Below are 12,445 nucleotides of genomic sequence, written 5' to 3'. Positions count from 1 at the left end.
CACACCTGGGCACCTAGAAAAAGTTCAAGTTGCTCAGCCAGTGCCTGCCGAGATGGTCCAAGGGCTCAAACGCCCCGCACACCTGCAGAAAACTGAGCACTAGTCAGGTCCTTCATTTTGACACACATCACCTCTACTGCATTCCATTCTAATTTCCTCTTTTCCCACACGAGTGTAGAGGATTTGGATTACTATCACCATTTTCTTGATTTTTATTGTTGAATTTGTTATACAAAGAAAATGGAGGCCTTTTTATTTTTCCTACCAAAACTTCGAATGTTCTCCAGAATGTTGAATGAGTATGTTGTGTTTTTTTTAGTACACCTTGTTGAAGACGGGATAGCAACCAGTTTAGTTCCAAGATCTTAGCAGCTTTTAGGAAATTCTAGACCCAGGTTACAGTGACGGCTACTGAAGGTAGCTGAGCAGAGGAACGTGGACACAGAGATAGGAAAGGAGCCTGACTCAGCGGGCCGGCTCCTCAAAGTCACTCTCTTGATGGGGCTTGGGGAGGGGGCCTTCCTCATTATGCTGACTCGGGCTCACCAGAGCCTCCCTCTGAGGAAAGACCACCTGAGACGGTGTGAAGGCCAATGACCTGGCACTCCGCCGCAGTGTCTGCTCTAGGCTGACACAGCCCGTAGGGAGCACCGATCTGTAAGGGATTCTGGGCTGGGGTTAGAAGCACCCCACCCAGTGCTCAGCAAGGCCTAGAGGCCCATGAGGCGATGCAGTGTCTGGAGAGTGCTGCCTGCGGCTGGCATCTGGGGGCAGGATTTACGTGGCAGCCCTACAATCTAAGGGGTTGCTGCTCTAAATGATGAGTGGCAGCTGAGAGAGAGTGGCCAGCGCAGGCAGGGCAGTCCTCGTGACAGGGCAGCTGTGGTCCCTGGCTAGCTGGGAGCCTTATGTCATCAGAGGAGTGAGAGAGCAGCTGTATACTTGCTGAGCACCCCTCTTGCAGATACAGAGCTCGGAGAGCTCTGCAGACCAGGGCCAGGCCAACAATGGCAACCTAGTGAAGCCGAGCCCCAGGTCCTAATCTATGTGCTCACGAAGCTGGAGTTTGCCCGTGTCGGTCTTGCTTACAAGACCACAAACTTTGTCTTTAACCCTGGGAGATACCCCACCCCCACCAAGAGTGAGCAAAATAAAACTGGGTCAAATGAAATCCATTTTAGGAGGTAAAATATGAACCTCCCAACCAACTCTTCCAAAGTCTGTGCTTGCACCTCTTCCAAATGGCTCTGGCTTTTGATTTAAGACCCGGGTCTTACCTGGCTTCCTCAAGAACTTTCCCCATTACTTCATTTTTTAATCCATGGTTGGCGTCTTCATTTAAATCAGTCCCTCCGAAGATGATCCCAAAGGGAATGTGATGACCTAAAGTGATGACATTCGGGAGCAGAGGTGAGCTCTGGGATCTCCTCGCCAGCCCAGCTCAAGCAAAGGGTTAAAAGCCGGAGCTCTCAACACACCACAGCTGTGTGCCTTGGAGCTCAGTGCTCGGTGTTTCTGGAGATGGAGTCTCGCAGCGTAATCTGGGATGGCCTCTTGCCTCTGCCTTCGGAATGCTGGGATTACAGAAGTACACCATCACACCTACTTGTGTTTTGTTGTTAACCTGATATTACCCTAACTCTCCTGAGTAGTAGAGCAGGTAGTATTGTTTAAAAAACCAAAACAAAATGAAAACAGCTAATGCTGAGATTAATCAAGGAGGCACCTACCACCATTGTCAGGACTATTTTTCCAATTAAATTTGCTTTAACTTTTTTTTTTTTTTTGGTCAGTTGTGGGGCCTGAACTCTGGGTCTGGGCGCTGTCCCTCAGCTCTTCAGCTCGAGGCTAGCACTCTACCACTTGAGCCACAGTGCCACGTCCAGCTTTTTCTGTGTATGTGGTGCTGAGGAATGGAACCCAGGGCCTCATGCATGCAAGCCAAGCACTCTACCACTGAGCCACCTTCCCAGTCCCTGCTGCTTTTAACAAGGGGAAAATCATCATCTGTCAAAGCCACACTTATTTCATTAATTTGCACTCATGGAGGTTTGTGTCAGAAAAAGGGCCTCCAAATTTAGTGCTGCTGTTTATTATCATGTCATCTGTCAGCCAAGAGGGGACAGATATGAGAGGAGATCCTGCCAGAGTCTTCCAGGCATGTACAGCACACAGAATGAGAAATCATAGATAGATTAGGAGAGCCTGGAAAGGGGGAGAGAAGGGGGGAGGAGGAGAGAAGGGTGGGGAAGGGAGAGGAAGAGAGGGGAGGGGAGAGGAGAGGAGCAGAGAGGGGAGGGAGAAGAGAGGAGAGGTCTTATTTCTACCTAATAGAGACATAGCTAGACCATGAGGTTGAACTTGTTCTTACTCAGTCAGCTGACCCATCTGCTTCCTTATTACATTCAGACCTAAAGCACATTCTGAACTGAAGAGGGGAAGGCTTCATAAAAACACACCTGGCCAGCCTCACATTATCAAGGGACAATGTGGCACATATTAGTCATGGTGTAGTGTAGCTTAGGACAGCAGTGTTGAATATCTTAGTAACAATGCAGCATGCCTGGGTAAACCTGTAGCATACCTCAGTAACAATGTGGTGGATCTTTGTAATAGTGCAGCACTTTGGTCAGTAATGTGTAGCAAATGTTAGGTGTAGTGCTGTCTTCACTAGTTACAGAGTAACACATCTTAATTAGTTAACAGTGAAGTGCATCTTAGTATCTTCAGTACTAGGTAGCATCATGGTAATGTGTGGAGCTGGTGCATTGGAGTAGCTCATCTCAGGGCACAGATGGGCTTGGACTTGGGGTACACTGGAATGTGAGATTTTTCCTCCTCCTGACCACACTTTCCATAGGTCAGGCCACATTGCTTGACTTTTTTAAAAAGCCAAGTCTCAGGCTTGTTGAATATATCCATAGAGAAACCCCCAGAAATAAACAAGTGAAAGTTAAACCGAAGGTAGAAAGAGTAGAAATGCTGCAGCTCAGGTGCTTGTTAGGCAGAGCAACAGCACTGACTGTCTGCGTGACAGGTTTAGAGGAGGGCTTCCTTTCTTCCCAACTCTTGGAGGACCTCAACTGAATATGGGGTGTCTGTGTTTATTTGAAGCAGAGGTCAAGAATGGTAAAACTGGGGGAAAACTACAGCAATCCCAGCACAATGAGGGGAACAGGTCCTGCTCATCAGCTAGTGCAGCCTGAACCACAGGGACCTGTGCAGACGGCAGTCTGTCGGTGACACTCAAGACAAAACCTGCACAGTCCTCCGTCCCTGCACTTAACCTAGGAACGTGTGCTCGAGATCTCGCTCGATGCAGGGGATAAAGGGAGGATATGGTCAAAGAGACTGCAGCCCTGCTTGGGACGGGCCAGCCAGGGCCTTCAGGCAGTCCTGGGGCTTCGTGCAGTGGAGTGTGGGTTGAGCCTGCCTCATCCAAAAAGGTGAAACCAAGAAACGGTCCAAACTCGCAAACACGTGGAGCTGGCATGAAGCCACAAGTGGAAAATTCCACTTCCAATCTCACGGGCTTTCAGAAGGTAGGAGCACTAAGAATAACGTATAAAACTGCATTCAGGCCACCTGTACAGTACATGGTGTGACTATGACACAAGGAAAGTCTGTATTTAGACACAGAAAGTGAACCGGGAAACAGCACATCTCCAACATTAGTATCGCCATAATTTCCTCATTAATTAATGTGTAGAAGAGAAATGATTCTTATGTTTGAAAACTAGTCCTATGTTTAACTTTTGGAAGGTCTATACTGAAAGTTTTTTTAAGACGTTGAAAAATTCAGGAAAATACCCTCCATCTACTTCAAAAGCTTTGCTATCTATCCATGGTGACAGGGCCTGCCTTCCATCCATGCGCTGGGTCATCGGGGCACCAAGTCTGGGTCCTCGGGCCATCGCAGCTGCATTTGGAAGAGCAAGAGCTCACCTTGCAGAAGCCTTCCTCCCCTGTAGAGATGGAGAGCCAGTGCTGCGTCCAAGTGCTCGGCCGTGATGAGGTCGGCGATGTCGGAAGGGCTCTCAAAGTCAAAGGCATCTCTCAGAATGCACACGTGTCCTGCAGCCTCTAGGTGGTCCCTGTATCACTCGTAGAGGAAGGGAGGAAGGTGAGACGAGGGCACTGCACAAAGAGCTTAATCAATTCCACCAACACACTGCTCACCAACCACCCTGTCCATGCAGTCTGCCCTCACCCACGGACGGCTGTCACTGGTGACAATGGCCACACACACACAGCCGCCCAGGCCTGCGCCAGTGTCTGGGACCAGGGCCAGAGCACCGAACCCAGCTGAGGCTGGTTTGGTATCCTGCCATCTGCAGTGGCGCGTGCTCCACCAGAAGCGTCATTGTCCTGTTCCATTCCACCTCCCTGCTTGCTCTTTCCCGTCCCAGCACTGACGGTGGACTAAAGCTTCTCCTCAGGACTCTGATACTTCTTTCAAAGGACTTCAAAAGTGTGAGACTCAGTTCAAACTTGAGTACTGCCTAAGTAATTACATGAGCAAATAAATAAAACATGGGGAACTAGGACTTTGCCCTGATAAAACTTGAATACAGCTGTTCCCAGACCCTCTGAACATGAGAACGGAGCCCGTCTGCCCTACCTGCAGAAATAACAAATAGCTGAGCACAGCCCTGACACAGAATCCATGCCCAGGGCTGACACAGCAAGGCCTGCCCCTCCAGCAGCAGCTCCTGCCACCCCAGAGCGCCAGCCCCGCCTCCTGCCGCAGCACAGCGCCCTCTAACACGCCTCTTCTCACACATCACAGCTCCTCCCGCTCCAACCACACAGCCCGGAACTTCCTCTGTGACACCTCCACTGGCTCCCAGCCCATCCCATCATTTCTATCAGGGCCAGAGTCCCACAACCACTCGGGGCTCTGTTTTCAAAATCAGCAAATAGATGATCATCAAGTCTGCTTAAGATAACCCTTGCAGATCTCTTCAATCATCTAGACAGTTTGATAATACAAAATTCAAGTCCAACGAAGCCTTTTAAGAAAAATGTTGGCAATGAAGTAGTTATATCCTGAGCTGGCGATTCGATGGATTAGCTAGCTTGAATTAATGGACAATGGTGCATAAAATCATACAGTATGTGGATGTGATGGAAGTGGCACCCCCCATACACACACCCCACACCCTGGACTCAGGTGTAGAAACTTCATCTTCACTGCGAGTCATGAAGACGAAGGACAGTTCATCAGTGGGTGTTTGCAGCAGGGGCTTCTGGGTGGTTGAGAACATGCAGTCTAGGCAGAGCCCTGGGGATGGACAGCTGGTGACATTCTAAGAGGAAGCAAGGCCAGAAAGCACATGCATGCACTCTGCCCGCCTGGAGCCTGCCAGGGGCGCCATCCCTCCCTGTGGTCCTGGACCCTGAGACTCTGCTAGGATCGCATGATGACAACCAGGAAAGGACCAGCACAAATGATGTCACACCCAAGGGGTAGCGGCCGCGGCGGAACAAAGGCCTTGGGTGGACTCCAGTCCCCAAGCTCTAGCTCCTTCTGGGGTGGGTGGTGACACTCCTTCCCCAAATTTACACTCAAATGCTTCCCTTCTGTAATGTAAATTCTGAAAACGAAGAGAAACTGAGGTGGAGCTCTTAAGTCAGCTAGTGCTGCACTGAAGCCCATCGTACACCCCGACTCCACTACTGCATGGTTGCGGCTAACTCAGCCATGGTCCATCAGTGATCCCCATCCCTGCTCCCCGGCCGGACAAGCAGTAAGAGAGAAGCCCCCAGTCCTACAGCTCACTTCCACCTAAAGATTCCATCACACAAAAAGTAAGGGTCCCACACACTTCTGAACACAGGTAAAAAAAACGGCTGTTCCATCTTCATCAAGTACTAAGAAACAGGAGGCTGGGGAAATGCAGTGACACATGGAAAAGAGTCTGGAGTCCACGTAAGAGAGTCTGTTCCTGAGAGATTGATGAGTTCTGCAGGATCGATACGGAAGAGCCCGGCGAAGAAGGCCGTTAGTATGGATAATGAGATACACAGTAATGACCTGTTCTCATCCATTAAGCCTATTTTAGACAGCATTTCAGCACCTCCCTTTATGATCTCATAAATATTCTAAATAAAAAAATTTTAATCTTAATACTCTGTGGACCAAAATTTTACCCTCGTGTCTAGTTGACTTATAACACCTTTAAATTGCTCTGCCTTTATTCCTTCTGTCAAGTCATAATTCAATTCTACTAATAAATTCTCAGAGCACTTATTATGCCCAAGGAATTCTGATGGCTTTTTTTATTCTTCTAAAGAAAACCTTTTTTGGGGAAGGGGGGAATGAAAACATCTCCCATAAAAATGAAGGATTATGGACTGAATACTTGAAGACCTGGAATAAAAAGAAACCTTGGCTGCTTTAAGTTGACTTCTCCTAGGTTTTCTGTCACAGAGACAAAAAGTGGACACATACTTTTCTGAAGAAATACCAAAACACTTTAAAACTTTCCCTCATGGTTTGTTTCTCCCTAGCAGAAAATAGCTAAACTGCCATAATCCCAGCTACTCAGGAGGCAGTGGTGTGGAGGACTGAAGGTTGAGATCCTAAACCCAGCTCATGCCAGGCCCAAGCCTGTAATCCTAGGCCTAGACTCTGAGTTCAAGCTCCAGGACTGGCACCTGCGGTCTCAGATTCAGGGGAAGTAGGATCCCAGCACAAGGTCAGTCCCTGGCAAAAACACAAGACTACAAAGGGAAAAAATGATGCAAGCACAAAAGGGATGGGAAAGGGGTACAGCACCTGCCTGGCAACTGTGGGCCCCTGAATTCAAACCCCAGTAAGTATCAGAAAATGAAGAAATTAGCTGAGCAGAAAGGGAAAGTGCACCTCCTCTCTCTCTGCCTGATTTCCCTGCTCTAGTTTGCTCCCACTGGGCTATGGTTCTCCTGTTGCTCTGCCCACTCCCAGTGCCCAGAGGACAGAACACACACTGCAGGAGCCAAAGTCTGTCTTCTGGGAGGCGATGGTGGCAGAAATTCGGACGAATCCCTTCCACCCAGCACTGAGCCAGCCTCCTGAGAGCTCCCACACCCAGGGAGCTCAGTCCTGGGTTCCCTAGGAGCTCTATGGACCACACTCTGCTCAAAATGCAAAGGTGAGGCCTTGGACGCGGGGGCTCAGGGGACTCTTTGCCTTGGCCTCCTGGGTGTCCGGACTGACAGACCACTACCTTGCCTGGCATGGTGTCAAGTTGCAATGACAGATTTGGGTGTTCCAGAATAGAACCATTTTTGCTCTTTTTTATTTTTTGTCGGTCACAGGGGGCTTGAAATCTGGGCCTGGGCTCTTCCGTTCAAGGTGAGTGCTCTACAACTTGAACCACAGTGCCATTTCTAGTTTTCTGGTGGTTCTTTGGAGATAAGAGTCTCACAAACTTTCCTGCCCTGGCTGGCTTTGAACCATAATCCTCAGATCTCAGCCTCCTGGATAGTTAGGATTACAGGCGTGAGCCACCAGTGCTCAGCACCATTTCTGCTCTTTAAATCCAATCTCACCTAATTGACCCACTCCATTCTACTGGGTAAGGAGACTCTGGTCTTCATTTTGGGAAATGAAAATCAGCTTGTTGCTGAGTGTTGGTGGCTCACACCTGTAATCCTAGCTACTCAGGAGGCTGAGATCTGAGGATGGTGGTGGAAGCCAGACCAGGCAGGAATGTCTTTAAGACTCTTATCTCCAATAAACCACTCATAAACAGCTGGAAGTGATGCTGTGGCTCAAGTGGCAAAGTGCTAGCCTTGAACCAAAGAAGCTCAGGGACAGCCCAGACCCAGAGTTCAAGCCCCAAGACCAAAAAAAAAAAAAAAAAAAAAAAGCCCAGCTTGCAATGTTTTCTTACTAGTACCAGTACACAGTACATGCCAGTACCTACAAACCAGTACATGGTACACCTGGAGTTAGTGGTACCAGTTCACAGTACATACCAACATGGTGCATGCCAGCCAGTACACAGCACACCTGGAATTAGGCCTCCTCCTCCGTGCGCCTCTGTCCAACTTCTGAGCACAGAGTGAATGAGACAGACGTCCCTGGCTCGTGATGAGGGCCCTGGGAGAGCCCTCCGGGAGGGAGGTGTCTCCCTGGTCCTCTCCGTGACTGGGGGGGCCTGCGGGGCGGCGAGGCCCGGCTGCAAACCCTGACCGCGAGTGAGGACGCAGAGCGGCAGAGGGGAAGCGGTTGGGAAACGCGTGCGGCGAGGCGGTGTGTGGAGAGGCCCGGCCAGCTTCCCCTGGGCACCTGATCAGGTCGTTCCCCGCCGGCTACCTAGGCCAGGGCTGGCCGGGACCCAGGCCCGGGCGGCCGGCTCGCGGGGGAACGGGGACCCCGGCCCCCCGCCTCGTGCGCCCGGCGCGGCCCCGCAGGGACCCGGAGGCGCGCGGGCGGGCGCGGCGCCGGGCGGCTCCGGAGGACGGAGCACCGGCACCAGCCGCGCAGCATCAGGACCCGGCTCCCACCCAGCCGAGCCCGGGAGCCCGCGGGCCCGCGCACGTGCGGGGGGTCCGCGGCCCCGCCGCCCGCCCGCGCCGGGTCCGTTCCGCCCCGCGCCCGGCCCCGCGCGCCCCGCGCCTACCGGACACGCTGGGCCGTGACGGCGTTGCCGGTGTGCGGCCGAAGCACCGCCAGGAACAGGAGCCGCATGGCGCCGCCGCCGCCCGGGCCATCGACCGGGCGTCCGCCCGGCCCCGCCGCCCGCTCCGCAGGCCGCGCCCGCGCCCGCGGGGAGGGGGAGTCGCCCGGGAGCGGCCCGGGGAGGGGAGGGGAGGGGAGGGGTGGGAGGGGAGGAGGGCGGACGGTGGGGAGGGAGGGGTGGGGTGGGGCTGGGAGGGGCCTCGGTCCGCAGAGTTTCGGCACGAGGGGGGGTGCACGGGGCGGGCTGGGGGGGAGGGGGTGACACGGACAGCAACGTGTGGCCTCCAAGGAGACCGGCGTGGCCGCATGCCCGGAGGGCCTGAGCTCCAGGTCCCCGGGACCCCGGCCCGGGCCCCAGGTCCTGACCCCCAGCCAGGCGCGGGGACACGCAGAGGACGCCCCAAGTGGAGCCTGGGATGGCAAGGTCCCCAGCACCTGAGTCCCAGCCTGGCCCGGAGCGCAGCCCAGGGGTCCAGGCTCCCCCCAGACCGGCCCCAAAGACCTCCACACCCTGGTCTGGTCGGCGTAGACGTCTGTGGGTCACGACAACCACTGATGGGACAGATCACCCCAGTGGGATCACTGTCTACAATGATGGGGACAGATCAGCCCAGTGGAGATCACTGTCTACCCTGATGACAGATCACCCCAGTGGGATCACTGTCTATAATGATGGGACAGATCACCCCAGTGGGATCACTGTCTACGATGATGGGGACAGATCAGCCAGCCCAGTGGAGATCACTGTCTACACTGATGGGGACAGATCACCCCAGTGGGATCACTGTCTATAATGATGTGGACAGATCAGCCCAGTGGAGATCACTGTCTATAATGATGTGGACAGATCACCCCAGTGGGATCACTGTCTATAATGATGGGACAGATCAGCCCAGTGGAGATCACTGTCTACACTGATGGGGACAGATCACCCCAGTGGGATCACTGTCTATAATGATGGGACAGATCAGCCCAGTGGAGATCACTGTCTACCCTGATGACAGATCACCCCAGTGGGATCACTGTCTATAATGATGGGACAGATCACCCCAGTGGGATCACTGTCTACGATGATGGGGACAGATCAGCCCAGTGGGATCACTGTCTATAATGATGTGGACAGATCACCCCAGTGGGATCACTGTCTATAATGATATGGACAGATCACCCCAGTGGGATCACTGTCTATAATGATGTGGACAGATCACCCCAGTGGAGATCACTGTCTATAATGATGTGGACAGATCACCCCAGTGGGATCACTGTCTATAATGATGGGACAGATCACCCCAGTGGGATCACTGTCTACGATGATGGGGACAGATCAGCCCAGTGGGATCACTGCCTACAATGATGGGGACAGATCACCCCAGTGGAGATCACTGTCTATAATGATGTGGACAGATCACCCCAGTGGAGATCACTGTCTATAATGATGTGGACAGATCACCCCAGTGGGATCACTGTCTACAGTGACCAGGACAGATCACCCCAGTGGGGATCACCGTCTACAGTGACCCAGATCACCCCAGTGGGGATCACTGTCTATAATGATGGAGACAGAACACCCCAGTGGGAATCACTGTCTACAGTGACCGAGATAGATCACCCCAGTGGGGATCACTGTCTACAATGATGGGGACAGATCACCCCAGTGGGAATCACTATCTACAGTGACTGAGATAGATCACCCCAGTGGGGATCACTGTCTACAATGATGGGGACAGATCAGCCCAGTGGAGATCACTGTCTATAATGATGTGGACAGATCACCCCAGTGGGATCACTGCCTACAATGATGGGGACAGATCACCCCAGTGGGATCGTTGTCTACAATGATGGGGACAGATCACCCCAGTGGGAATCACTGTCTACAGTGACCAGGACAGATCACCCCAGTGGGGATCACTGTCTACAACGATGGGGACAGATCACACCAGCAGGGATCACTGTCTACAGTGACCAGGACAGATCACCCCAGTGGAGAGCACTGTCAATAATGATGTGGACAGATCACCCCAGTGGAGATCACTGTCTATAATGATGTGGACAGATCACCCCAGTGGGGATCACTGTCTATAATGATCAGGACAGATCACTCCAGTGGGGACCACTATAATGATCAGGCTGCCCCTTAGAGCCAGAGAAATCATAAGAATGATTGCTCCCCTCAACTGTGAAAGCTTCTTGGGGAGAGCCCACCTCTAACTGGGCCATCTTTCCACAGCACCATGCCATGTAATTTTGCTCTGACATCTTTCTTTCCTAATAAACTCTTTTACTACTCTGGTGTCTTGCCTGTTTTTGTTTTTGTTTTTTTTTCTGTCTGTCATGGGGTTTGAACTCTGGACTTGGGCGCTGTCCCTCAGCGCTTCAGCTCAAGGTGAGCATACCACTTGAGCCACAACTCCACTTCCAGTTTTGGGAGTGGTTCATTAGAAATAAAGAGTCTCATAGACTTTCCTGCCCAGGCTGGCTTTGAACCATGATCCTTAAATCTCGGCCTCCTGAGTAGCTAGGATTACAGGTGTGAGCCACCAGTACCCGGCCTGATTATTCTTTCACAGGATGAATCTGGAGGTGTTTAGCTGGGCCGGCTTTGTCTGGGAAGAGCTGTGGGGATTGTAATGAGGGGCAGGAAGCATCTGAAAGTGGAGCCCATGTTCCCAGATGGACTCTGGGAACAAGTCCATCCAACAAACCAGGACAGGGAGTGCCAGGGTTGGTAAGAACTTTACAAAGATACATAAAGGCAGTGATGCCTGACAGATTTGACTCATAACTCCTGAAACTGACCTCACCCCCAAAATACTAAGAACTTCCAAGGGAAGTCGCCCTAGCACCACCACTAGCCCTCCACAGGACCTAGGACCTGTGGCCCACTCCTTACAGCAGGGAGCAGGAAAGAGGTTCACACTGCCTTTGTAGAACAATTAGATTCACTCACTTCTCTCTAAAAGGCTGCTGGACCACGCTCATCTCCCTCACTTTCCAGTTTCCTGATAAGCAGGCTCTTCACTGTGATTTTAATCCTGTCAGATAATATTTGCCTGCCTGTGATGTTCCTCTTTTCAGTCCCTCGACAGCTCATGAGTTGTTGAAACAGACACAGAACTGCTCTGAGGGGACTTAGGGAAATGTGGGGATGTAGAGGGAATTTGCCGTCAGCATGATTAAGGAAAGCTCTCAGTATTTTATGAGGCCAGGCAGGTCTAACACGTTATAGTGTGATGGACAGCCCTGCCCAGAGCACTGTCCTTCTAAAATGTCAACAGCTGCCGGCCTTGCTCAGGGGCCTCCAGGGAAACAGAACCAGCAGATTTTACACCTAAGTGGAGACAGGCTGAGGACCTGGCTCTTGTATCTGAAGGCTGACAAACACAGCGGCCACACACACCCGGTGTCTGTCCCACTCCTGGGGTGAGAGGAGCTGAGACGGTATTTTGTTTAGCAGCACAAATGGAACGAGACTGTCATGCTCCTGGGGCCCGAAGATTAGGATGTGGGCATATCTCTCTCTGGGCCTTCAGCCTTCTATACACTATCCTACCACAGACACGCCTGCCTTTGGGAGGCTCCAGCCCCCCATCTGGACAGTTCTCAGCCTTCCTTCTCCCTGTGCTCTCCATGCCCTTCCCACATCCTGGCTCCGGTCTGCTGCTGTGGTAGTGTCCTCGGCCCTTGCCCCTACAGCATCCTGACTCCCCACTCTCCAGAGAGGACATGGGTGCTGCCAAGGCGCTCAGTAAACACTTGCCAAACTCAACCAAGTCA

General features: G+C 52.2%; 1 protein-coding gene across 4 annotated transcripts in view; it reads right to left on the bottom strand.

Moving 5' to 3' along the window:
* The window catches only part of Glt1d1 (glycosyltransferase 1 domain containing 1), a 46,886-nt gene extending 38,101 nt beyond the window's left edge, over window positions 1–8,785 (bottom strand). For 2 of the 4 annotated variants that reach the window (XM_070024895.1, XM_070024898.1), the window contains exons 1-4: window positions 8,613–8,777; window positions 7,966–8,040; window positions 3,946–4,094; window positions 1,278–1,383 (exon numbers count right to left, since the gene is read on the bottom strand). In XM_070024895.1, coding sequence (XP_069880996.1) covers window positions 1,278–1,383; window positions 3,946–4,094; window positions 7,966–8,040; window positions 8,613–8,680 — 398 coding nt within the window. In that variant the 5' untranslated portion in view covers window positions 8,681–8,777. Of the gene's footprint in view, window positions 1–1,277; window positions 1,384–3,945; window positions 4,095–7,965; window positions 8,041–8,612 lie in introns of all 4 variants that reach the window. The other 2 variants (XM_070024897.1, XM_070024899.1) reach the window with 2 other exon arrangements.
* Window positions 8,786–12,445: the final 3,660 nt, after the last annotated feature.

The sequence above is a fragment of the Dipodomys merriami genome, unplaced genomic scaffold, assembly GCF_024711535.1.
Source record: "Dipodomys merriami isolate MVZ:Mamm:240054 unplaced genomic scaffold, mDipMer1.0.p SCAF_163, whole genome shotgun sequence".
In the NCBI taxonomy this organism is placed as follows: Eukaryota; Metazoa; Chordata; class Mammalia; order Rodentia; family Heteromyidae; genus Dipodomys; species Dipodomys merriami.
Note: the sequence above shows the minus strand (reverse complement) of the source record. Positions and strands in the feature narration are given on the sequence as shown.